Source organism: Mus caroli, unplaced genomic scaffold (genome assembly GCF_978045245.1).
Source record: "Mus caroli unplaced genomic scaffold, Mus_caroli_1 scaffold_3, whole genome shotgun sequence".
Classification (NCBI taxonomy): domain Eukaryota; kingdom Metazoa; phylum Chordata; class Mammalia; order Rodentia; family Muridae; genus Mus; species Mus caroli.
The window spans coordinates 73,698,191-73,725,282 of NW_028227258.1; the positions used below are offsets into that span (position 1 = coordinate 73,698,191).

The 27,092-nt window shown below is 45.5% G+C and overlaps 1 protein-coding gene and 1 pseudogene across 2 annotated transcripts; both read left to right on the plus strand.

Moving 5' to 3' along the window:
* Nucleotides 1-26: 26 nt before the first annotated feature.
* On the plus strand, nt 27-10,362 carry Tsacc (TSSK6 activating cochaperone). 2 transcript variants are annotated; one of them, XM_021158764.3, is made up of 4 exons: nt 27-171; nt 1,535-1,600; nt 6,482-6,601; nt 10,137-10,362. In XM_021158764.3, exons 2-4 carry the CDS (start codon nt 1,558-1,560, stop codon nt 10,352-10,354), a joined length of 381 nt encoding a protein of 126 aa, XP_021014423.1. In that variant the 5' UTR covers nt 27-171; nt 1,535-1,557; the 3' UTR covers nt 10,355-10,362. The 2 variants fall into 2 exon arrangements, with proteins under 2 accessions (XP_021014423.1, XP_021014424.1); XM_021158765.3 differs by lacking the exon at nt 27-171 and adding an exon at nt 172-232.
* LOC110291553 (large ribosomal subunit protein eL39 pseudogene) lies at nt 8,343-8,511 on the plus strand (annotated as a pseudogene).
* Nucleotides 10,363-27,092: the final 16,730 nt, after the last annotated feature.

Here is a 27,092-nt window from a genome sequence, read left to right on the forward strand (position 1 = left end):
TAGGGGACTGGGAGACGCAAGCGCTTGCGCATTGGCGTGGCCGCTCCCGGCCGCGTGCGGCCAGAATGTCTGCGCAAGCGCCAAAGCACGGGCGGTTAGCTGGCTCGCTACAGCGCATGAGTACCCACTAGTGGTGGGTACTGGGGTGGAGGCTTTGGATTAATGCTGTAGGTGAGATCATGAAGCTCTATTTTGTCCATCGGTTCTCGTCCGACCGTGAAGGCCAAGGAAGGCATGATAGTTCTCTACTTTTTATCTCAGCTTTAGCAGTAGGGAGGAGTAGAGGAGCCAGAAATACCCGTCGTGGCCCGAGAGATTGAGGCAGTGTAAAAGTGGAAGCTGTCCTACGGGGCGGGGAGGCAACGTCTCGGCTCCCCGCCTCCCCGGAGCATGCTGGGAGTTGTGGTTTACTGCTCTAGACGCGCTGGTTTTCTTTTTTTTTTAAAAAAAAAGAAGGAAAATTCTTGTTCTTTAGATGTACCTATTTTTTATTTTATGTGTATGGTTGTTTTGCCTATGCGTATGTAAGTGCACCACTTGTGAGAGGCGATCAAGAGGGAGTCTGATTCTCTGGAACTGGAATTGATTGTGAACCGCCACGTGGGTGCTAGGAAGCAACCCTGTCTGCGGGACCATCTAGTGCTCTTAACTGTTGAGCTATCTCTCCTGTCCTAATGTATTACTTCTTAGAAAGATACTTTGAGTATAAGGCAAAAAGACGTAAAGGAGGATCGCTCACATTTTCACCTCCCCCGAATATCCTAAGTCGTGTTTCTGAGTCTTCTCCGCCCCGCCCCCCCGCCCCCCCTTCAACAGCCTGATCACTGGTTAGTGACAAAAGAAAGAGAACTAGAGTTTTTTTTTAAATTACCGTATTATCTTTACCAGAGTTCTAAGGCTGGCCTAAAACTCGTCGTATAGACCAGGCTGGACTCAAACTGGAGACAACCCTCTTTCCAGATCACCCCATATATAGGAAAACAAAACAAAACAACAAAAAAATAAGGCTAGTAATTAAACAGAAGTCTCAAAAAGCCATGGCATGTTTGTGATAGATTTAAAGTTCGTATTTGGTATGCTTTGTCTTCGGCAGTGAAAAGGCACTAACAAGAACTCTGCCGAAGGGAATTGGAGAAAAATTGACAATTTCAGAACAGTTGTTTGCTTGGTGTGGTAGCACACCCCTGTAATGAACTCCAGAGGTTGAGTCAAGAGGATAGCGTCAGACTCCCTGGACCACATAAGGGAGACAGCCTGGAGGGAAGGCTCAGTGGGCTAAGCGGGTATATTGCTCTTGCAGAGAAGCTCAGCACAATTCCTTGAACTGATGTCTGGCTGCTCACAGTCACCTCTCAAGGGAGATCTACTCGTATATGTACATATTCACATAATTAAAAATTTAACGTTTCAAACCAGACACCTCTATGAGATGGTGTATACACTGTTATACACTGTTACACTTTGGGTTTTAGTGGGAGTGCTTAGGAAAGAAGACACTGTTGTTTGACCATGTGACCCTATTATTCTTTCCCAGGCACCAGACCTGTTGCTGTCGAGATGGAGATGGAGCAGCACACTAGTAACGCTACTAAGGAGAAAGGTGTGTCACAGCCCCTGCATCCCCTCCCTCAGAAGCCAGCCTTCCGGATTCACTCAGTGTTTGCAGAAATGACTGGCTTGACCTGCTACTTGGTTACTTAGAAAGTACTTGTGGGATATTTTTGGGTAAAGGAGATAGGTCTAACTTTGCTGGCCATGGAACTCACTATCCTTACTTGAGACAACCCTTTTGCCAGAGCAGCCACATCCCAAGGATTATAGGTATGACCTACTGTGTCCAGCTTTTTTTTTTTTTTCTTTTCTTTTTCCTTCTTCTTTTTAAAAGAGTTGTTATATAGACCAGCATGTCCTCAAACTCGAAATAGTCCTGCTGTAGACTTCCCAGCTGCTGAGTTGACAGGCATGTACTACCTACCTGGCTTTGATGAGTTATTTTTACAGCGCTTGTAAAATGTCAGTAAGTAGATCACAGCTTTGCTGTCTACAGACCCTGGTTTAATTCCATGCAACTGCCATGTGCCAGTTGTGGAATCCTGACCAAATTTTATTAACATGAGATTCCTCAAGTACAATGCTGCTAATACTGGCTACTACCTAGGACCATTGAAAAGGATATGTCAGGGCACTGCGGAGGTGGCTCAGTGGGTAAAGACCTTGCTATGCATACATGGGGATCTGAGTGTGGCTCCTCTAAATCATATAAAAAGCCAGATATGGTGGCATATGTCTGTATCCCCAGTACTTAGGAGGCAGGGTTACGAGCCACCGTGTGGTGGTTTGGAATTGAACTCTGGAAGACCAGTCAGTGTATTTAACCTCTGAGCTTTTTATATGATTTAGAGGAGCCACACTCAGATCCTCAATATGTAGCCAAGGACTCAAGGAACTCTGATCCTCCTGTTTCCACCTCTCAAATACTGGCATTACATACACATACCACTTTACATGTGCATTCTGGGGATCAAGCCCATGTCGTGGTGCATGGTGGGCAAATGACCAGTAAGCTGCATCGGGCCCCTACCTCCATCTTTCTTGTCTTTTTTGGTTACACTGTCTCATGGTCCCAGCTTTTCCACTTGCCATTCATTGCTCTTCTGTCTGCTCCATCACTTCTTTTCATCCTTCAGGTGCTAGAGCAGTTACTCGGGGGCCAAATTCTCTCTCTCTCTCTCCCTCTCCCTCTCTCTCTCTCTCTCTGTGGTATAGGAAGCTAACTTTTTTCTTTCTTTTTTTTTTGGGGGGGGGATAAGGGGCGGGAACAGAATGTACAAGACAGGATTTATCTGTGTAGCCCTGGCTGTCCTGGGACTCACTATGTAGACAAGGCTGGCCTTGAACTCACAAAGATCTGCCTGCCTCTGCCTCCCAAGTGCCGGAATTAAAGGCGTGCGCCACCACTGTCCAGCTTTTATTTTTGTAGCTTTCTATTCCCTTTCTGAGGCTGGCTAGCAGCTGGACCTGCCACCCAAACTTAGGCCACCTCTTGTTCTCTGGTTTGATTTCCTACTTTCACCTTAGAACCCGTTAGTTCATCTAAAATGTGATTATGATGAGATGACAGAATCCCACCGCACGCTGTCTTGAGTACACATGGGAACTTAGGCGCTTGTGCAGCTGGTTCCGAGAGCTCAAGGGCTGTGGAGTCCAGAGCATCTGGGCTGGAACTGAGAGTTCTGACTGTTGGAATCTGTCCATCTGTCTATCCGTCCTCTTCTTCCTCTGAGGAAGTCCCCAGTTTTTATGATATGCTGGCCTAATTCAGTAGCTCCCATTGGGCCCAACTTTATGTCTCTCCCAGCACAGCCAACCAAAGAAAGTTAGTTTTGTCTTTGTGGGTTTTGCCTTTGGTTGTTTATTGAGACAGTCTTTTTTTGTTTGTTTGGTTTGTTTTTTGTTTTTTGTTTTTTTCAAGACAGGGTTTCTCTGTGTAGCCTTGGCTGTCCTGGAACACACTTTCAGAAATCCGCCTGCCTCTGCCTCCGGAGTGCTGGAGACAGTCTTTTTTTTTTTTTTTTTAATTAATTAATTTATTTATTATATGTAAGTACAGACACTCCAGAAGAGGGAGTCAGATCTTGTTACAGATGGTTGTGAGCCACCATGTGGTTGCTGGGATTTGAACTCCGGACCTTCGGAAGAGCAGTCGGGTGCTCTTACCCACTGAGCCATCTCACCAGCCCCGAGACAGTCTTAATATGTAGCCTGGACCTTGCAGATCCTCTAGTGCAGTCGGCTTCCTAAGTGTTAGGATTGTAGGTAGGCATGCTACTGTGTTTAGCGAAGAAAGCTTTGACACACATCATTGTTGGTTTGCTGATCCTGCGACTTGACTGTCCCACCCTACTGTCCATGTGCTTCCCCAGTGGGCCAGCACAGTTGCAGAGGGTAAGATGTCAGCATTGGCCTGTGCTGGGTCACGCCCTGCTTATTTGTAGTGGTGAGAAGCTCTGCAGTCCAACTGGGGTCCGGGGAAAGAATAATTTCCCAGAGGACAATTACTCAGTAGATAAGAACAGTTGTCTGAGCCGGGCGTGGTGGCGCACGCCTTTAATCCCAGCACTTGGGAGGCAGAGGCAGGTGGATTTCTGAGTGAGAGGCCAGAGCCTGGTCTACAGAGTGAGAGGCCAGCCTGATCTACAGAGTGAGTTCCAGGACAGCCAGGGATACACAGAGAAACCCTGTCTCAAAAAACAAACAAACAAAAAAGAAAACAAACAAACAACAAGAACATATGTCTGGGAAGGAGCTCACCAGCTTCTCAAAATCAGGTTTTCCTTCTGATTTGGCTTTTTGTCAAAAGTAACATAGTTACCAATTTTAGAATCTCTTCTAAGGCCAGGTGTGACTCATTCTTAGAATCCCCAAACTTGGGAGGTATCTGGATTGTCATAAGTTCAAAGTTACCATGGGTTATATAGAAAGTACTAAGCCAGCCTTAGTTATATAGCAAGACTCTGTCCCAGAAAAGAAAAGAAAAGAAAAGAAAAGAAAAGAAAAGAAAAGAAAAGAAGAGAAAAGAACTCCCCCAAACAAAAAACTTTTCCATGTGCAACTCACTGTATTTAATGTACAAAAAGAAAAGGACATTTTAATCCCCCCTTTTTTTGAGACAGGGTCTCACTATGTAGCCGTGGTTGGCCTGGGCTTTGCTATATGGGTCACCTGGAACTGGAGTTACAGGTGGTTCTGAGCTGCCTGGCGTGGGTGGTGGTACCAAACTCTGGTCCTCTGGAAGAACAGCATGCTCTCTGAACTGTTGAGCCATGTCTCCAGCTCTTGAAATACAAATTTTAAGTGTTAGCAACCAGTTCATATTCCCCTTTAGTCAGGGTCTCACGGTATGCACCTGGCCAGCCTAGAACTCACTACGTAGACCAGGCTGGGACAGCATCCAATGCTTAGCGGTGAGAAGGGCTTGAGTGCTGTGGAGTGAGTGTTCCCAGAGATGCAATGGCCTCTGCCTTCTGGGTGTTAGGAGTAAAGGCATGCCCTAGCATCCTGGCTCAGTCCTACTTTCTAACCCTTAGGGGTGGAGGGACCATTATGTTAAGAGAAAGCTTAAGAATCCTTGATGTGGGCTGGTGAGATGGCTCAGTGGGTAAGAGCACCCGACTGCTCCTCCAAAGGTCCAGAGTTCAAATCCCAGCAACCACATGGTGGCTCACAACCATCCGCAACGAGACCTGGCGCCCTCTTCTGGAGTGTCTGAAGACAGCTACAGTGTACTTACATATAATAAATAAATAAATCTTTAAAAAAAAAATCCTTGATGTGATTATAAAGAGAGGCTTCTGGGGTTCAACCTCACACCAAGGACGATGGGCCTCCTCCCCCTTCTCTTTCTTCTCGTCCCCCTTTCCTGACTGGCATTTCCCCAGGGCTTCTCACCCTGCAGCCTTATCCTTGCCCTGTTGCCAGTCTTCATGTTGTGTTATCCTTTCTCCTACTCGGTTCCTTAAACGCTTTCCAGGTTTTCAGAGTCCAGTAAATGTCCCCACAGACATCTCCGATCAATTCTGTGCTCACATTAATCCCTTCCCCCTTTTACACTCTTATACTTAGCCACACACTTGGCTTTAGCTGCATATGATCACCCATAGCCCCAGTAAAAGCCTTACTTTTATCCAGGTATTACAGCTCATCTGGTTCTTTTTTTTTTTTTTTAAAGATTTATTTATTTATTATATGTAAGTACACTGTAGCTGTCTTCAGACACTCCAGAAGAGGGAGTCAGATCTCATTACGGATGGTTGTGAGCCACCATGTGGTTGCTGGGATTTGAACTCTGGACCTTTGGAAGAACAGTCGGGTGCTCTTACCCACTGAGCCATCTCACCAGCCCTCATCTGGTTCTTTAGTTGTCCAGAGAGTCTCGAGGAACCCAGCTTGTGTAGCTGGGTTCAACTGCTGGTCCTCTTTCTTGTATCTAAGTGCTGGGATTACAGATGCCACCATTGTGCCTAAAGATAATGTTTCATCTGACTCAATTTACCTCCCTAAATTGATAATGAGCAGTTGACATGTTATACGTGTCTCACCTGTATTTCTCAGTGTCTAGTACAGTAGCAAGCATGCAGTGCATATCAAGGAAGAATACTAGATTTTATGCCTACCCCTCCTGGTTTCCCCTTCTAACTCACATTGGTTTCTGTTTTCTATGTTTATCTTCCTGATACATAAGATACTTGGGTGGGGCCCTGGCTCTGCTTTCATAGGCCAGTTGCAGGGATTTAATTTGAAAGACAGTCTTATTCCTGCAATCCCACCTTTGAGAGACTGAGGCAAGAGGATCTTAGGGTCAAGGCCAGCCTGGGTTATTGACTTACTATGAAAAGAGGAGAAAGAACAAGAGAAATAGGGTAGCGGAAAGTAAGCTAACCCTTGTTAGAATGAGTTTTGATGTAGTCACCTGGTTTTTCAGCCAAAGAGGAAGATAGCGTTGTGTGTCTTTGTCCAGCAAAATCCTCCCCCAGTTACATTAATCTTCCAGCAAATTTCACGCCAGCTAATTTCTTGACCATCCAGACAAAGCTGTCTTCAGGTAAGGCTGTGGGAAGGCTTCCCAAGCAGACCCAGCCTCTGTTTTCAGGCTGGGAGTCAGGCTGAGCTGGTAGAATGCTTCCCCGGTGTGCACAAGGCCAGAGCCACACAAACGGGATAGATACAGTGGCATACGCTTGGGATGTGGAGGCAGGAGGATCAGAAAGAGGTCAAGGTTATCCTCAACTATGTAGCGTGCTCAAGGCCAGCATGGGCTATATGAGACCCTGACTCCAGTTTTTTCTTATTTTGTTGTTGTTTTGAGTTATTCCATAGCCTGGGTCTCTCTCAGGAACTCAGACTTGCTTCCTGACTCATCATCCCAAGAATTACTGTCATACAGCATCATGCCTGGCTCTATCAAATTTTCAGAGACTGAAGCAGATGTCTGTAAGTTCAAGACCAGCCTGGTCTACATGTTGAATTCCAGACCACCCAAAGATACATAGTGAGACCTTGTCTTAAAAAGAAAACAAATGTTGGGTGGTGGTAGTGCCTTTAGTTCCAGCACTTAGGAGACAGAGGCAGATGAATTTCTGAGTTCAAGGCCATCCTGGTTTACAAAACAAGTTCCAGGATAGACAGACAGGGCTAGACAGAGAAACCCTGTTTGAAAACAAAAACAAACAAGAGAAGAGCATTTATTCTTGCAGTGGACCTGGGTTAGGTTTCTAGCACCCACAAGTGGCTCACAGCCATCGGTAACTCCAGGGCCAGGAGATACAAAGTCCTCTTCTGACCTCCTTGGCCATCAGACAGACAGACAGACATGCAGGTAAAACACTCAAACACATAAAATGAAAAAAATCTGAAAACAAATAAAAACAGGAACAACAACAAAACGTTTTCTTAATAAAAGCCTGGGAGTCAAATGTGACATATACCTGTTAGGCCCGCACTTGGAAGAGAGTGGCTCAAGAAAGCCATCCTTGGAGATGGAGAGGGGGCTCAGCGGGTAAGGGCACTGGCTGGTTGAGAAGACAGAGTCCAATTCCTAGACCCCACATGGCAGCTTACAACCATTTTGTAATTCCAGTTCCAGAGGATTTAACATCCTCTTTCGGCCTCCAGAGGCACTGTATGCACCTGGTACACAGACAAGTATGTAAGTAAACACCCACACCCATAAATAAGTAACTCTTAAAAAAAAAACAACTTCCAAAACAAAAAGTTGTTCTGTTCTGTTTTTTAAAAAAGCTGGCTATCGGGCCAGAGAGATGGCTCAGTGTTTAAGAGCACTGGCTGCTCTTCCAGAGGACCTGAGTTCAATTCCCAGCAACCACATGGTGGCTCATAAGCATCTATAAGGGAGTCTGATCCCCTCTTCTGGCCTGCAGTTGTAAATGCAGCAGAGTACTCATACAATAAATTAAAAAAAAAAAAAAAAAAAAAAAAAAAAAAAAAGCTGGCTATTCTCATTTAGATGGAGGCCAGCTTGAGCTATGTGGCTACTTGAGACTGTCTCAACCCCCACCCCCAAAGCAGCTGGAAAGATGGCTCAGTGGTTAAGAGGGCTGGCTGCTCTTCCAGAGGACTGGTGTTCAATTCCCAGCATGCACATAGTGGCTCACAACTGTCTGTAACTCCAGTTCCAGGGGATCTGACACCCTCACACAGATGGACATGCAGGCAAAACACAGTGCACATAAAGTAGAGTAAAATGAAGAAAGAAAAGGGAAGTGGAAAGAAGCTCTTCTTTCCTCCACCATCCGTGTGCACTATGCCCAATTCGGCTTCTTGCCATGTCTTCTCACAAGACTTTCAGAATCAAGTGATTCCTGGCCAAGAAACAAAAGCAAAATCGTCCCATTCCTCAGTGGATCCGGATGGAAGCTGGTAACAAAGTCAGGTTCAACTCTAAGAGAAGACACTGGAGGAGAACGAAGTTGGGTCTGTAAGGATTCACACAGTGGCAAGACTGAGGATTTATACTAAATTGTCATTAATCTTCCAGATGGATTTCAACATTTTTAACCTGGAGACTTGCTCGTGTCTTAAATTAGGATGTTTGTCCAGTAATAATATATAGAACCTTAAAACAAACAAACAAAAAGAAATGAAAAGAAAGGGTTTTTTTTTGTTTTGTTTTGGTTTGGTTTTTCAAGACAGGGTTTCTCTGTGTAGCCCTGGCTGTCCTGGAGCTCACTCTGTAGACCAGGCTGGCCTTGAACTCAGAAATCCGCCTGCCTCTGCCTCTCAAGTGCTGGGATTAAAGGCGTGCACCACCATTGCCAGGCTAAATATATATATATATTTTTTTTTTTTTTTTTTTTTTTGGTTTTTCGAGACAGGGTTTCTCTGTGTAGCCCTGGCTGTCCTGGCACTCACTTTGTAGACCAGGCTGGCCTCGAACTCAGAAATCCGCCTGCCTCTGCCTCCCGAGTGCTGGGATTAAAGGCGTGCGCCACCACGTCCGGCTTAAATATATATTTTTATGTGTCTGAGTGTTTTGCCCACAGCACACGAGTGTTGTGCACCGCATGCGTGTGATGTCTGTGGAGGCTAGAGGAAGACATTACACCCTCTGTAAGTGGAGTTGCAGGCAGCTGTGAGCCACCATCTAGGTTCTAGGAACTGAACCCTGGAACTCTGCAAGAGCATCCAGTGCTTTTATTCACTAACTCATCTTCCAGCCCCAAAGTTTATCGTTGTTTTCTCTTTTTAAAAAAGACTTAGCAGGGCGTGGTGGAACACGCCTTTAATCCCAGCACTTGGGAGGCAGAGGCAGGCGGATTTCTGAGTTCGAGGCCAGCCTGGTCTACAGAGTGAGTTCCAGGACAGCCGGGGCTTTACAGAGAAACCCTGTCTCGAAAAACCAAAAAAAAAAAAAAAAAAAAGATTTATTCATTTTATGTATATGAGTACACTGTAGCTCTCTTCAGACACACCAGAAGAGGGCATCAGACCCCATTTCAGATGGTTGTAAGCCACCATGTAGTTGCTGGGAATTGAACTCAGGTCCACTAGAATAGCAGTCAATGCTCTTTAACTACTGAGCCATCTTTCTAGCCCCCTTGTTTTCTTTTTAAGTCTTGGTCTCACTATGTAGCTATGCCTGTCCAGGAACTTCACTATGTTGATCAGGCTTGCCTTGAATTCATAGAGCTCCACCTGCCGCTGTCTCCCACCGTTGGTAGGCATGTGCCACCATGCCCACTTTTTAAAATGTTTTAAATATGTACAGGGGATCCTCTAGATACCAGAGATACTAGAGTAGATGAGACAAAAGTCTGTGCCTTCCTGCAGGATACACTCAATCGAGCAGGGAATTTACACAGATATGAGCTGTACCTGAGTATGCAGATGACCATAAACACTACAGGAGAAGCAGAGCAGGGAGGGGTGAGTTGCAGTGACTGGTTTCACATTAAGACAGAATTGGGAGGTGAGCCTTTGAGAAGGTGAGTGCTGTGTGCACACGTGCATCTGGGTCAGGCTGTAGCTGGGGAGACCAGTGCTCTTATGGAGTCCCTCCGAACTCACTGCAGTTACAACACCTCTTCCCTTTGTCCCTTTGCACCCCTCACTTCCTTCAGGAGCTGGTCAGAAGCCCAAGGAATGCTTCGGACTCCTCGAGTGCATGTATGCCAACCTCCAGCTCCAGACCCAGCTTGCTCAACGACAGATAGCTATTTTGGAAAACTTGCAGGCATCCCTCTCACAGCTGGGTTCTGGGAGGGAGAGCAAGAACTGTTCTCTCCCTGGCTTATGTTGCAAACTGTTATTAAATCACCTGCCCCAATTCCATAAATGAGCTGTGGAACAAAGACATGGGTCTGAGTCTGCTTCCTTTTCTCTCTTTTCAAGAGCCTACTGGCAGAATCTGGGCATTATGTTCTCTGTGTGTATGCTCAGGTGTTGAACCCAGTGCCCTCTGCATGTTAGACATGTGCCACGCCACTGAGTAACACGAATAGCCCCAAGTATGTATGTGCTACACATGATTAGTTTACACATTTCTAATAGGTACCTACTGAGTATAAATCATTGCATAAGACACTTGGGGATAAACACCATGTAAACTGTTCTCGAGAGGAACAGAACCAATAGGGTAGGTGTGTGTGTGTGTGTGTGTGTGTGTGTGTAGAGAGAGAATTTATTAAGCTAGTTCACACTGACATAAGCTGCTTTACACTTGAGAGGCTGCAAACCCAGTTAGATGCTCACTCCTTGAGGCTGGGTGCCTTGGCTGACCCAGTCTGACACCTGGAATGTTCCTAGGAAGATTCTGGTCCTTAGTGACATTGGCCTGGAGATGCTGGTCCTTAGTGACATTGGCCTGGAGATGCTGGTCCTTAGTGATGACAGCATGGAGATGCTGGCTCTAATGTCAGTGAATGCTGCAGACTATCTATCCCCTTTTTTGGAACTGGTCTCTGGTTGCAGGTGGGCGAAGGAGTCGGCGAAAGTGGGTGACAAACAGAGACGATGCCACGAGAGAGCGTGTTGAATCTGAGTGTAATTTGTCAAATCGAGCATCAAACTTTTTATACAGAAGAGTAACAAGAAACCAGGCGAGACACATACACTGAGTTACAGTGACACAAAACAAAAGGAATATATACATCAAAAGATGGCGGGGACAGAAGGGAGCCAGGTGTAATGCTAGTCTATTGTTAAGCCCACCACCAGGGGCTCTTAGTAAATGCCTGATTATGCTGTTTCTTTGGGCCTAGTGAAGAAACCTGTCTCAGGGGGATTCCCTAACTTTTTCATGGTAAACCCACCTATTCTCTGGGCCATTGTGTATTCCCTTGTTTGGGTGAGACTGGGCTACTGTCCTAAGTCCTAAGTAATCACTCTGCAGACCAGCCCTGAGCGATTCTAGCTCCGTTCTTTGTTTTTTTTTTTTAGATGTATTTATTTATTATATGTAAGTACACTGTAGCTGTCTTCAGACACACCAGAAGAGGGCATCAGCTCTCGTTACAGATGGTTGTGAGCCACCATGTGGTCGCTGGGATTTGAACTCCGGACCTTTGGAAGAGCAGTCGGGTGCTCTTACCCACTGAGCCATCTCACCAGCCCCAGTTCCGTTCTTTGTAATTCCTAATTAGTTTCACCATCTCTGCTAGAAGTAAATATGAATGTTACTGAATAGGTAACCTTCTCACTGAATTCCAAGCTTGTCGGCTTCAAGGATTTTCTAGGACATTGGAACATTGGCGAAGGCTTAGCTATATGTCAAAATCAATCCTTAAAGGCACTTATAGTAAAACAATACTGAAAGAGAGCACACAGATCCATACACCAGACTAACTCAGGGACAGGTTTTGAGTATACGGGCTATGGGAATGCCAAGGTTCCAGGAGGCATAGTTTCCTTGAAACTCTTTGCCTCGTGGGTGCTTCCAGGCCTCTTGGCCTGTCAAGCAGACTTCACTGGAGTGGACGTAGCAAGTGAAGGAATCAGCAGTGGTGGTGGCGGTGGCAGCAGCAGCAGCAGCAGCAGCAGCAGCAGCAGCAGCAGCAGCAGCAGCAGCAGCAGCAGCAGCAAGAGAAATCAACTCCTTTTAAGAGAAAAGGCCAAGCAACCAAAGGTTGAACGATCTTCCTCTTGCTGTGTCCTCTTGAATCTGGGGTGCTACCAGAAGGTGCCATCCACATTTGGAGTGGGACTTCCACATCTATTAAGGTAATAAGGGCTATTTCTCAGGTGAGGCTCTCTACTCAAGTGGTTCTAATTTGTAGCAGGTTGATATTAAAACTGACCATCACAGATAGAAGGGACAGCTTAGGGTTTGTGTCTCCTACCAAGACAGGTGAGACTAGTAACTTGTTGCCAAACTGAGGTATTCCGAGGGGAGCATGGAGTTTGAGGGGCACATTGAATAGCACTAGGGTACGACTGGGCAAATCTTGAGCACAGTGGAGAGACTAATTTTAAGACACTGTGTGAAGACATGGAACAATGGGACGGTATAGACAAGTAGTTCCTTGGCCAATAGTTTAGACAAAAACCTAGAAGTAAGAACTAAATCATGGCGTGGCAGTGGTATCACTGCCTTTAATCCCAGCACTTGGGAGGCAGAGGCAAGCAAATCTTTGTGAGTTTGAGGCCAGCCTGGTCTGCAAGCATAGCTCCTTAGAGCACTGGTTGCTATTCTGGAAGACCTGGATTCTAATCCCAGCACTTGGATGTTGGCTCACAACTGTCTAACTCCAGTTCCAGGGTATCCAATGCCCTCTTCCAGACTGCAGGCACCTTGTGTGTATGTGGTACACAGGCATGCAGGCAGGCAAAACACCAAATTACATAAAAAAATTAAATTTAAAAAATTAAAAAAATTTTTTTATAGTCTCTCATAGGTCAGGCTCACCTTGAACTTGTTCTGTAACTAAAGCCGCCCTTGACCCCTGAACCCTTGACCCCTGAACTCTCGCCTTCACCTCCCAAGTGCAGAGACAATAGGTGCATGCCACCTAAACCTTTCTTTTTTTCTTTTTCTTTTTCTTTCAGAGTTATTTCAGGTGGATGGATGCTTTGTCTGAACATATGTATGTGTACCACATGTGAGCCTGGTGCCTACAGGGGACAGAAGAAGGTGTTGGTTCCCCCAGACCTGGAGTTACAGATGGTTGTGGGTCAGCATTCTCTGTGAGAGTAATGAGAGCTGCTGGCTAAGTCATTCCTCTATACACTTCCCCAGGTTTCAGCAGCTCCTTTCTGTCTAGCAAGGTAAGATGCTCCAGGCTCATCTTGTGTTTTTCCCAAAACCTGGGACAATCATTTCTTTAGGGATCCTGGCTTCCTGGGTATCAGAGCTGTAGAGATTTTGATATTGCTAAGTTGAAGACTGTTTCAAGACCCTTTCAAGGTCTAAAGTCACCACTCCCACTTTGTGATACCCAGTTGCTCCAGAATTATTTGTTGAAAAGACTCTCCATTCTCCATTGGATTGCCTTTGCATTATTATTATTATTATTAAATCTTTTTTTTAAATAGTCCAGTTGTTACTCCCCTCCCGGTCTGCCCTCTGACTGTTCCTCATCTCATACTTCTTCCACCCCCTCCAAGAGGGTGTACCCATCCTCCTTAGGCCCCCCCCAGGATTTTAAAATGTTTTGTTGTTGTTTTGTTTTTCAGGGGTTTACAGAGTGAGTTTCAGGGCAGCAGCACAGGGAGACCCTGTCTTGAAAAGCAAACAAGTATGTGCCACCTCTGCCTGGGCTTTCATTTGTTTGTTTTTCTCTTTTGAGATAAGGTCTCACTATGTAGCTGTGGATGGCCTGGAACTCACAGAGATTCTGCCTCTGTCTCCTGACTTCTGTGATTAAAGGCATGTACCACCATGCCTGGCTGACTTTTCTCAACTTTTAAAGATCCTTGTAATTATGTTGGGCCTGCTCTCATAATATCTCTTTATAGAGTTAGTTAGATAGCCACCTTAATATAACCTTAATTCCCTTTGCTAGGTAATTTTTTAATTGCCGGGAGCTAGTTATATACTCTGGGACCTAGAATGTGGACATCTTCCAGGAGAATGTTTTTCTAATTACCGTAGATGGTGTACTATACACACACACATGCTTTTCTGTATCTTCCCTACATATATATGCTTCCATTTCCTGCAGGAATTACAGGTGATGTGTTTATAAAAAGATAAAGAGATATAAGACATGTTCTATGAGGGTGTGATGAAGTATGGGGGAAGGGGTTGCCTCAGCAGGCTCATGCCGAGGCATCTCTTCCCACTGAGGGACCAGTCACACGACAGTATAGTATAGAATAGGGTTTATTAAGGGCATGGGGAGGGGAGTTAAGAGGGTAGTATTGGAAGAGAAAGGCAGAGAGGGGGAGAGAATAGAGAAGTAGAGGCCAGCCATGACCACATGGAGAGAAGGGGAGGAAGGGAATGGGGAGAGAGGGGAAGCAAGAGGAAGCAAGAGAGCCAGAGGCAAGAGAGAGAGGCAAGAAAGAATGGCGGGGGCAAGCAGTCCCTTTTATAGTGGGTCAGGCTACCTGGCTATTGCCAGGTAACTGTGGGGTAGAGTTTAGACAAAATGCTAACAACAGGCATTTGCCACCACACCTAGTTTATGAATTTATGTGATACTGGGATCAAACCCAAGGTCTCCTGCATATTAAGCTAGCAATCTGCCAATTAAGCTACAGCCCCTGTTTTTACTTTGTCCTTCTGGTCCCTACTTAATATAATGCTTTCAACCTGCACACTCAGGTTCACCATCTTCAACTGGAGAGTCCCAAGTAAGTTGACTGCATAGCCTGACAGTGTGGTAGAGTATTTACCTCGGTCCTGATGAACTCACATTTATATCATTTGCAGGTGTTTATAAGTTCAAGGTCAGCCAGGTAGGGGGGTGCACACCTTTAGTCATAGCACTCTGGGAGCACTCAGCATGCACAGGCAGGAGGATCTCTGTAAATCTGAGTCCAGTCTGGTCAACACAGGGAGTTCTAGGGCAACCAGAACTACATAGTAAGACCTTGTCTTCAAAACAAAAGAAACAAAACAACAAATGAAAAACCCAGCAAAAGCAAAAAACAACAAGAAGGAAGGAAAGAAAGAGAGAGAGAGAAAGAGGGAGAGAAAGAGGGAGGGAGGGAAGAAGAGGGGGAGGGGGAGAGGGAGAGGGAAAGTCGCTCAGTGTTACAAAGAACATCACTAGATCACTGCTCTTACCGAAGTTCCAACAAGACGGAGACTTACCTTTTGATGGAGAGAGTGAGCGGGGGCTGGAGAGATGCTCAGGAGTTAAGGGCAGCCCTGCTTTCCAGAGGGCCTGGTTTCTGTTCCCAGCACCCACATGGCCGCTCACTCTGCAACTCCAGTTTCCTAGGACCTAGCCCCTCTGCTAGCCTTCTAGAGCAACAAACACAAATGGTACCCAGACACATGAGGCAAAAACACCCATGCCATAAACTAATGCTAGCCACACAACACACACACGCACACACACACACACACACACACACATACACACGAAGCAAAACACCCATATACATTAAAAAAAAGTCCTCAAAAAATTACATGGGAGTTTTACAAAGTGGAAGGGATAAAAATTTGGGTAAAAGGTGGAGGAGATAAAAGAAATTTGAAGCTGGGCAGTGGTGGCGCACGGCTTTAATCCCAGCACTTGGGAGGCAGAGGCAGGTGGATTTCTGAGTTCGAGGCTAGCCTGGTCTACAGAGTGAGTTCCAGGACAGCCAGGGCTACACAGAGAAACCCTGTCTTGAGGGAAAAAAAAAAGATTTGAATGCTTAGTGCTTTTTATATTTACTGTTACTATTTTTATTTTTGGTTTGAGACAGAGCCTTGCTATATTACTTTGAATTCACAACTCTCCTCCTGCCTCTTGAATGCTGGGACTACAGGCCTGCACCTTTGCTCCCAACCCACTGTTCCTGTTTTTATAGCATAACAACAGCAAAAGAATTTCAACTCTTCATACTACCTGGGATCCCATAGGTTCCCACTGTAACCAGATACCTTCAAATGCCATTTCAATTCCATGCATCTCAGAGTTAGCTCAGCTCTCATGTAATCAAACTCAGAGGCCTGCGTTTCTGTCCTTTCCTGCTGTCCTGGTGAAAGAAAGACTGTAGCTCACACTGGAGGTGGGTCAGGACAATTTGTCAGAAATACTCCATGGTGTAGCAGGATTTTCCTGGGTCTACTTGAGCCTGGTGCCCAAGGAGGCCAGAAGAGGGCACTAGATCCTCCTGGAACTGGAGTTACAGACAGTTGTAATCTATCACATTGGCATTAGGACCCAACCTAGGTATGTTCTCTGGAAGAGCCTTCAGCGCTCGTTCTTCACACTGAGCCTTTTCTCCAACTCCTCAATACGTTCCTTATATCAGACTCAGTAGGCAACCCCAGGCCTCTGCGTTGGGACTTTCTGATTTTGAGGCAGTTCTTCTACCAGCTTGGTCCTGCAGATGCCTCCCTGTGCCTCCAGCACATCGTCGCCAGAGTAAGTGACTTTTTGTGTTCCCTTCTTGCCATTCCAGATTATTTTCTTAAGATATGTTTTTATTCTTTTTAGTTATATTTAGGTGTGTGTGTATCCATGTGATTGCAGGTGCCCAAGGAGGCCAGATGTATCACATTCCCTGGAGCTAGAGTTAAAGATGGCTGTGAGCTGCACAGTATGGGTGCTGAGAAGTGAGCCTTTGTTCCTAGGAAGAGCAGCAAGTGCTAACCACTGAGCCGTCAGCCCCCACTCTATATTCATTTCTTTTCTTTTTCTCTTCTTTTCTCTCTCTCTCTTTTTCTTTCTTTCTTTCTTTTTCTTTTTGAGACAGGTTTTTTTTCTCTGTAGCTCTGGCTGGCTTGGAACTCACTACATAGAATAGGCTGACCTCAATTTCACAGAGACCTGGCTGCCTCTGCCTCCTAAGTATTGTGATAAAAGGCCCGTATGCCTGGCTCCACTCCAGATTTTTATAGAAAAAAATTAATGCCATATCCAAAGACAATCATTTCTTTCTTTTTTTTTTTTTTTTTTTTTTTTTTGTTTTTCGAGACAGGGTTTCTCTGTGTAGCCCTGGCTGTCCTGGAACTCACTCTGTAGATGAGGCTGGCCTCAGAAGTCCGCCTGCCTCTGCCTCCCAAGTGCTGGGATTAAAGGCGTGTGCCACCACGCCTAGCCCAATCATTCCTTTACAATGTTTAAAAAAAAAAAGTGTTAATGCATGTGTCTGAAACCAGCCTTGCTAAGTGGGGTTTGAGGGAGAGGGTTGGGAGAAAAACAGAAAAGGAGAAATCAGACAAGAGCAGGAGCTGGACCACGAGCATGCACGGGTGACTGATGCCAAGCACGTCATTTTATTTACTTTTAAAAGGCTAGCCGTGAATATCACAAAGCGGTGGAAGGACTCCAATCCTTTTTAAAGAGTACAGATGGTTGTGAGCCTTCATGTGGTTGTTGGGAATTGAATTTAGGACCTCTGCTCGCTCTGTTTGGCCCCATTTGCTTGATCACTGCTTGCTCCAGCTCAAAGATTTACTTATTATAAATAAGTACACTGTAGCTATCTTTAGACAGCACCAGAAGAGGGCATCAGATCTCATTACAGATGGTTGTGAGCCACCAGGTGGTTGCTGGGATTTGAACTCAGGACCTTCAGAAGAGCAGTCAGTGCTCTTAACCACTGAGCCATCTCCCCAGCCCTCCAAGCACGTTTAAGAAGTATGGGTGGTGGTGGCACACGCTTTTAATCCCAGCACTCGGGAGTCAGAGGCAGGCGGATTTCTGAGTTTGAGGCCAGCCTGGTCTACAAAGTGAGTTCCAGGATAGCCAGGGCTACACAGAGAAACCCTGTCTTAATTCCCCCTGGCCCCCCAAAGTACAGCATCTTATATACTATATGGCAGGGAGGGGAGATGGCCAAGGTCAGCAGAGAGCTGAGTCAGACAGTGTTGGCAAAGAGAAGACAGGATACCTCCGAGACAGCTGACTACAGACTGATAACCACTGCCCAGGTGGAAGAGCAGGGCCCAGAAGCCTTGGCTCCTCCGAGGCACTGGGATCAGATCAGACTGGCCCAGGCTGTTCCTGCACAAGGACACAGAACTCAAGTTCCCTTCATCCTTCCACCAGGGCCTCTGAGGAACTCTTGGGTCAGCTTGGCTCCCTACTGACATGATCCCTGGCAAGGCAACGTGTGAGTCCTGACCCTTTGCTGGTTAGGAAACCGTCCCAGCCACATATGTATCTTCTGAACAGGGGACCAGGTTATTCCAATTCCCGGTAAGATTTGGGGTCCTGGTCTCACCAACCAATGTAACTGGAGTTCAAAGGTACATGTGGCTGCTGACTCCTAGGCTGGGTCCTGGTTTGCAAGGCTCAGGAAACTTAAGTCCTGCCAACCAAAGTAACCCTGGGGCTTCCGCTTCCCAATTAATTTTCTCTTTTGATTCATATTTATTTCCTCTGAGATAATAGTTTACATAATTGGGACAAATGGAATCTTAATTTAAAGTTAAATCTTAAAAAGAAAAAAGTTAATTTGGCCAACAGCTAGTTTAAGGAAATGATTAAAAAAACCACAAAACAGGACGGAGGAGATGGCTCAGCAGTTAAGAGCATTGGTTGCTCTCATGGAGGACCTGGGATTGCTTCCCAGCACCTACATGGCTTCAGTCTGTAACTTCACTTCCAGAGCATCTTACGCCCTCTTCTGGCCTGCAGGGTTACTGCACCCATTTGGTGCTCATCCATACAACCAGACAAACACTTATTCCCGTTTGCTTTCTGTTGTGATAAACAACTTGGAGGGAGAAAGGGTTTTTGTGGCTTACTTACAGGTTAGTTTATTAACCAAAGCCAAGGCAAGAACTGAAGCAGAGGCGGTGGGGAGTGCAGTTCCTGGCTTGCTCCTCCTGGCTCGCTCAGCTCTCTTTCTCATAGAGCCCGGAACCAGCTGCCCACGGGTGGTACTGTTCACAGCAGGCTGGGCCCTATTGACAACCAAGAAAATGTCCCATTTAAACACAGGTAAACACAAAACCAAAAAGGCCATAGGACAAAACTGCTAACAAAAGGGAAGAGGAGGCCAAAAGGAAATCTGGCTGAAGAAAACTTGAGAAGCTCTGCCTACAGAGAACAGAGAACGGGAGTCATTCTCTGAAGCAGCTGAGAAGCTGCGTCTAACCTTACATGTCTGATGGTGCACCCTGCCCCTTGAACACTCCAAAGGGATGTTTTATCAACTATTTTGTCATGCAAGTGTTTTAGTAGCTCTAGAAACATTTTTAAAAGGGAGAAAAGTCCCATTTCACCCCCACCCTGTTCTTATAATGTAAATAATGTTTTAAGGGTGAAAAGAGTTAGGGTTGGTAGCGCACACCTTTAATCCCAGCACTCAGGAGGCAGAGGTAGGTGGATCTCAGTTTGAGGTCAGTCTGGTCTACAGAGCAAGTTCCAGGACAGCCAAAGCTATACAGATAAACCCTGTCTCAGGAAAAACAAAAGGTGAAATGATGGTTAATTTTCAGTATAACTAGCAGGATGATGAATCAGGGAAGGCTGTGGCCATCAGTAAGCATTACGTAGAGGGGCCTAGTTTTATATTCAATGAAAATATAAAGTGTTCTAAATGACCATTTGGGGGCCGGTGAGATGGCTCAGCCGGTAAGAGCACAGTCTGCTCTTCCGAAGGTCCTGAGTTCAAATTCCAGGAACCACGTGGTGGCTCACGACCACCTGTAATGAGATCTGATGCCCTCTTCTGGCGAGTCTGAAGTCAGCTACAGTGTATTTATGGATAATAACAAATAAACCTTTGGGCCAGAGTGAGGGGGGGGGTTGACTGGAGTGAGCAGAGGTTCTAAAAATTAAATTCCCACCCACTACATGAAGGCTCACAACCATCTGTTCAGCTACAGTGTACCCATATGCATAAAATAAATAAATAAATCTTAAAAAAATCATTTGGAGTCTCATCTGTGCTTTTGTGTCTGGAATATTTAAAATTACTTTTGGTCTCATGTTTCTAGTTTCCTTTAAATCCACTACAACCTTGACCTGTCAGGATTCATCGTGGTTATTCTTTTTGCTAACATTTTCAATAATGTGTGCTGAAAGGTAGAAATTGAGTATGTAAGTGTATGTAGCTAAAATTGTGGATCTGTGGATGTACAGGTTCTAAGTGATGATGTGACACTAGGTCCACCTGAGGGAAACCTGCCCCCAAGTCTGAGGTTGCCACCTGCTGGAAACATTGAAACGATACAGCAGACAGGACTTGTGTTCAAGTTCAGTACATGCGTTAAGAACTATGGAGCCGGGTGTGGTGGCGCACACCTTTAATCCCAGCACTCGGGAGGCAGAGGCAGGCAGATTTCTGAGTTCGAGGCCAGCCTGGTCTACAAAGTGAGTTCCAGGACAGCCAGGGCTACACAGAGAAACCCTGTCTCGGAAAAAAAAAAAAAAAAAAAAGAACTATGTATGTGTGGAAGTGTCTGTGTGGAAGTGTCTGTGTACTTATCTTCAACCAATAAAACCTCAGCTGTGAAGAGGAAGAAAGAAAGAAAGAAAGAAAGAAAGAAAGAAAGAAAGAAAGAAAGAAAGAAAGAAAGAAAAAAAATTCCCCGTTGTGCTGGCTAGCTCTGTGTAAACTTGATATAAGCTAGAGTCATCAGAGGAGAGAAACTCAATTGAGAGAATGTCTCTATAAGATAGAGCGGTAGGCAACCTGTAGGACATTTTTGTAATTAGTGATTGATTGATGGGGAGGGTCCAGCTCATTGTGGATGCTGCCATCCCTGGGCTTGTGGTCCTGGGTTCTGTAAGAAAGCAGGCTGAGCAAGCCAGTAAGCAGCATCCCTCTATGGCCTCTCCAGGTTCCTGCCCTGCTTGAGTTCCTGCCCTCACTGCTTTTGATGATGAACTGAGAATGAAATAAACCCTTTCCTCTCAAGTTGCCTTTGGTCGTGTTGTTCCATCACATCATGGAACAAATAGGAACAATAGGAACCCTAATTAAGACACCTGTAAATATCCCCATAGGCCAATCTGATGGAGGTAATTTCTTGGTTTAAACTCCCTCTTCCCACTTATATCTAGGCTTGTGTCAAGCTGCTAAAACTAACCAGCACACTGATATACAAAATAATAAAAACAATTCTTTTTTAAAAAATATTTTATTTTTATTTATTATATGTAAGCACACTGTAGCTGTCTTCAGACACTCCAGAATCAGATTTTTGTTATGGATGGTTGTGAGCCACCATGTGGTTGCTGGGATTTGAACTCAGGACCTTTGGAAGGGCAGTCGGCACTCTTAACCGCTGAGCCATCTCACCAGTCCAAAAACAAATCTTTAAAAAAAAAAACCCAAAACCACTGATAACTGGCATTTTAACTTCCAGCATCATCCCCAGCTAGATTTATTTTGTAAGACAAAAAGCAAGCAGATGGCTAGGCATGAGGCACACACTTAATCCTAGTTCATGGAAGACAGCTAGATGGATATAGGTGAGTTCAAGACTAGCCTGGTCTACACAGAGATTTCCAAGTCAGCAAGAGCTGTGCAGTGAGACTGTTTAATAATAATAATTAATAATAATAAAAAGGCATCTAGATACGCCCTCTGTCTAAGTTGTTCTTCCAGACTGGTGTCACTGATCTACAAACCTGGAGGCAAATAGAGGAGATAAAAGGACATTTGCTATCTTGGCCCTTGCCCTAAGGTCAGGGACCAAGGACCAGGGACCTCCAAAAGATCCAGTATTTCTCATGAGTCACCTGTCCTCTCAATCAGATAGGCCCTGGAGACCCCAGAGGCTGGATCTTAACCAGTCTACCTTGTGCAAATGTACAAAGAGGAAGGTCAGCACAAGAAATTATCTTTAGTGCTTCCAACGGACATCAGTAAGAACCTTATCTGTCCCAGAAGACCACTAGGAGAGGAAACACTAAAGGGCAGAGGGACACTTTTAAGACCTTATAAGGGCTGGAGAGATGGCTCAATAGTTAAGAGCACCGACTGCTCTTCCAGAGGTCCTGAGTTCAAGTCCCAGCAACCACATGGTGGCTCACAACCATCTGTAATGGGATCGGATGCCCTCTTCTGGTGTGTCTGAAGAGAGCAACATTGTACTCAGATACATTAAATAAATACGTTTTTTAAAAAAGACCTTATAAGTCATCCCTCAGGACCCCTGGCTAATCTAAACAGGAAACAGCTACTTTTTGGTTAGCAAAATGGACCCGCTTGTTAAGGCACTTGCCACCAAACATGAAGACCTGAGTTTGATCCCTGGAACCATATGGTGGCAGGAAAGAACCAACTCCTACATACTGCCAGCCGTCCTTGGAGCACCACAAGCAAACTGTTCCAGCCCCAGCAGGCAGCAGAGCTTGGCAGCTTTGGTCACGTGGCTGTGGTTTTACATTCAAGAATAGAAGAAAGGGGTTATGGGATTCCCCGACGACTAAGGAAAGTCACCGAGGCCAGGTGTGGCTGGGGTGTCCCCACATGGAGGTCTAGAAAGGTCACTGTGTGAAGCTGTGAAGGTGAAGCCTGGATTGCCATGGAGATTCCAAGAGGTTAGAGATGCCAGAGAGATGCCATTGGATACCTGCCAAGAAAATCTGCTAACAGGGAGGGGAACCAGCGCTGGAGAGAGAACTGTATTGCAGCCAGCAAAGCCGAAAAGGGTTGGAGATCTGAAGAGCATTCTGTTTGTTTTTGTTCTTGTTTTTCGAGACAGGGTTTCTCTGTGTAGCCCTGGCTGTCCTGGAACTCACTCTGTAGACCAGGCTGGCCTTGAACTCAGAACTCTGCCTGCCTCTGCCTCCCGAGTGCTGGGATTAAAGGCGTGCGCCACCGTGCCCGGCTCTGAAGCGCATTCTGACATCAGGCATGGAGATTCAGAGTTTGGAGTTTGCCCAGCTTGGTTTTCGTCTTACTTCGGTCTTATGCTCCCTACATTTTGGGAGGGTAATGTATATCCTGTGGAAGTATGTGATCTGTTATTTTGATTTTATAGGGCATTAAAGTTAAGAGATTGCATGAATCTCAGAAGAGACTTTGAACTTTGGACTTTTAAACATTGTTGAGACCATGATAGACTATGGGGAAATACATTTTGCATTATGTTATGGTTACAAGCCAATAGGGGTCAGGGAGTGGAATGTGGTGGTTTGAATAGGTATGGCTCCATAGACTCATGTGTTTGAATGCTTGGCTCACAGGGAGTGGCACTATTAAGAGGTGTGGCCTTGCTGGAGTAGGTGGGACCTCGGTGGAGGAAGTGTGTCACTGTGGAGGCGGGCTTTGAGATCTTATATATGCTCAAGTAGCACATAGCCTCTTTCTGCTGGCCATGGATCAAGATGCAGAACTCTCTGCTCCTCCAGCACCATGTCTGCCTGCAAGCTGCCATGCTTCCCATCATGATGACAATGGACTGAACCTCTGAAACTGTAAGCCAGCCCCAGTGAAATGTTTTCTTTTGTAAGAGTTGCCTTGGTCATGTTGTATCTTCACTGCAATAAAACTCTAAGATGGAAGTATTTGTTTTGTCTCACAGTGTGAAGATACAGCAACAAGTTATGATGGCAGCAGTTGGAGGCAGTTGATAATATTGTATTTGTACTTGAATTAATTACTCTTCTGTTGCTATGATAAAACAGTATAAGTGGGGAGGGGAAAGGATATGATCAAAATATGTTCTATAAAATAATTGGTAAAAATAAAAGGAAGACACACACATGAGCTAGGCAGCTGGTGAACGTGTTTAATTGGGCTCACTGTTCCAGAGGGTTAGAGTCCGTGATGGCAGAGTAAAGGCACGGTGGTGGGAACAGCTGAGGGCTCACGTCTCAAACCACATGCAGGAGTCAGAGAGAGCTGACTGGGAATGGCATGAGTCTGCTGAAACCTCAAAGCCCACGTCCAGTGATACTCCTCCTCCAACAAGGCCACACCTCCTAATCCTTCCCAAACAGTTCCATCAAGTGGGGACAAAGTATTCAAATGTGAGCCTATGGAGGACATTCTCATTCAAACTACCATATTCCACTCTTTGGCCCCCATAGGCCTGTAGCAATATCAGTGCAGAATACATTTAGTCCAACTTCAAAAGTTGTTAGGGCGACTTTTTTTTTTTTTTTTACTTTGTATGAAGGTGTGTCTGTATTTTTTATTGTTCTGTCAGATTGATTGTCTACAGCAGAGAGCTAAGTGCTGTAGGATTGTGCTGTTGTCATTTCTATGTCCCATCACTGAGTTTTCTACTTTCTTTTTTTTTTTTAAAGATTTATTTATTATATGTAAGTACACTGTAGCTGTCTTCAGACACTCCAGAAGAGGGCGCCAGATCTTGTTGCGGATGGTTGTGAGCCACCATGTGGTTGCTGGGATTTGAACTCTGGACTTTCGGAAGAGCAGTCGGGTGCTCTTACCCACTGAGCCATCTCACCAGCCTGAGTTTTCTACTTTCTAAAAGTTTTTTCTTCCTCATCTGCCCAAAGGCAATCTAGAGATGTATCAGGTGTTGTCTCACTGCTTGTTGGTTCTGATAAAGATCCGATGACCAATAGCTAGGACAGGAAGTGGAGGGCAGATGGGCGATGCAGGGTGAGGAAATCCTATGCGAGAGATAAGGGAGCAGAAGAGCTACATAGCTAGCCATGTGGTGTATCCAAGAAAGTCCTGCTGTCAAACATCCCCTTCGTCTTTCACAGGCTCAACACTGGCTTAAAAGCCCAAAGTTTAAAATCTCCTCGGAGACTCAAGGCAACCTCTAACTGTAAGCCCCTGTAAAATCAAAAAGAAAATTACATACTTCCAACATACAAGGGTGGAGAATATACATCAGCACTCCAAAGGGAGGGATTGGGGCACAGTGAGGAAATACCGAATCCCCACAGGAAAACTTTGAATCCACCATTAGCTGCACACCTGATGTCAGTGGGTCCAGATGGCTCCAACCTCCCAGCTTTGCTGACTGCAGTACACCTCTCTTTAGGGCTTGTGTTGGCTAATTTTATGTCAGCTTGGCACAAGGTAGAGTCATTGGAGAGGAGGGGATCTGAACTGAGAAAATGCCTCCAATAAGAGCAGGCAAGCCAATAGGGTATTTAATTAGTGAATGATTTGGGAGGGTCCAGCCCATTGGTGGTGGTACCATCTCTTGATGGGTGGCCCTGGGTTTTATAAGAAAGCAAGCTGAGCAAGTCATAAGGAGCAAGCCAGTAAACAACACTCCTGCATGGCTTCTGTGTCAGCTTCTGCCTCCATGTTCCTGCCATGCTTGAATTCCTGTCCTGACTTCTTCCTTTGATAAACAGTGATGTGGAGTGGACGCCAAATAAACTCTTTCCTCAGTTTGCTTTTGGTCATGATGTTTCATCACAGTGGTGGTGATCCTAGCTAGTGCAGGCTGGTTCTGCTCCATGTATGATGCTCTCTGTACTCCCACCAGCTGAGAATAAGACCATTAACACAATTTTTGAGCCAAATTTGAAACAAGCTATACTAAATACTGGCCAGGATACTGGACACTGGCCAGGTCCATACCTGGGATTGCAAGAGAAATGGCCAATGACATTAGTCAGAGGCTCATAAAGGCCAGCCCCACAAGGCTACATACTTCCAACTGCATCCCCCAGCATTCCAGGAGGTTGTCTGTCCTTGGACAAGTGGGGCTTACAGGTCAGAGGCATTTGTGTTTTATGGGTCTCTTAAGCACAATACTTTAACCTTAAAATGTAACTCTAACCCTCACAGTCTCCCTGACAGATATTCCCTGGGTTTGGCATCTCCAGTATCTTAGGGTCTCCAATGCAGTCCAGGCTCCGCTTTCAGATTCATGCAGTGGCCTCCATGCAGAGACTCCCCTGCCACATGTCTAGCCCCAGCAAGTCTCCTTAACAATGGAGGAAGGTAGCCGGGCGGTGGTGGCGCACACCTTTAATCCCAGCACTTGGGAGGCAGAGGCAGGCGGATTTCTGAGTTCGAGGCCAGCCTGGTCTACAGAGTGAGTTCCAGGACAGCCAGGGCTATACAGAGAAACCCTGTCTCGAAAAAAAACAAACAAACAAACAAAAAAAACAAAAAACAATGGAAGAAGGTTACTCGAACATCTACTAGTCATTTCATGGTTCTAAAGCCAGTACCATGCACAGAACACTTCCAAATTTGGCTACCAGATTGGGTTAAACCCTAGCCCCACTTAAGTCACATTTGTAGCAGCTTTTACTTGTTGTGTTTTAGGAATAGAAAATTCCTTGCACACGTTGGGAGCTCAGCTGCTGGGGTCTGGCCCCGAGGGCGCCTTTATCCCAGTGCAGAGCAGCGCAAGCCTTACATTTCCTGGTGCTTTCTTTCTCTCCAGACTTTACATTTTGTCCCCACCTGGTCTCTCTTTTTTATTGTAGACTTGTGTAAGAGGAATCACCAATTACCATGTAACAGAGTAAATTATTAGGCAGTTTTGAAATCTCCCCCACCAAATACATTTTTATTTTTTCATTTAGCCTCCAACAAGCTCTTCGGATGTGGGCAGAAAGTTGCCATCTGCTTTGCCCAAATGTCATAAGACTGTTCCGTAGAGCAGTTGCTGATCTTGCTCTCTCTGACCCCTCTTGAGCTTGCAGCACTGTGCCAAGCTCCCTTTAGGATGAACCGTTAAGCTTGGTCTATGGCATTCAACTGCTTTTCTGTCCAAAATCTCAAAAGTCTTTCACATTCCTTCAAATAAACCCAAAGCACGTAGGCAGGGCTGTTACAGCAGTTTCCCACAACCTGGCACCACATTCTGTATTAGTTACTTTTTTATTGCTCTCTTAAGTGGCCAAGAAACTTATAAAATAAAACATTTAATTGGGCTTACAGTTTGAAAGGGTTCCAGTCCATGATGGTGGAGCAAAGGCCCGGTGTCAGGATCAGCTGAGAGCTCACATCTAAGACCACAAGGAAGAGGCAAAGAGAGCACACTGACCCCTTAAATGTCGAGGCCTCCTGAAACCTGAAACCCCACATCCAGTGACACACCTCCTCCAACAGGGACACAC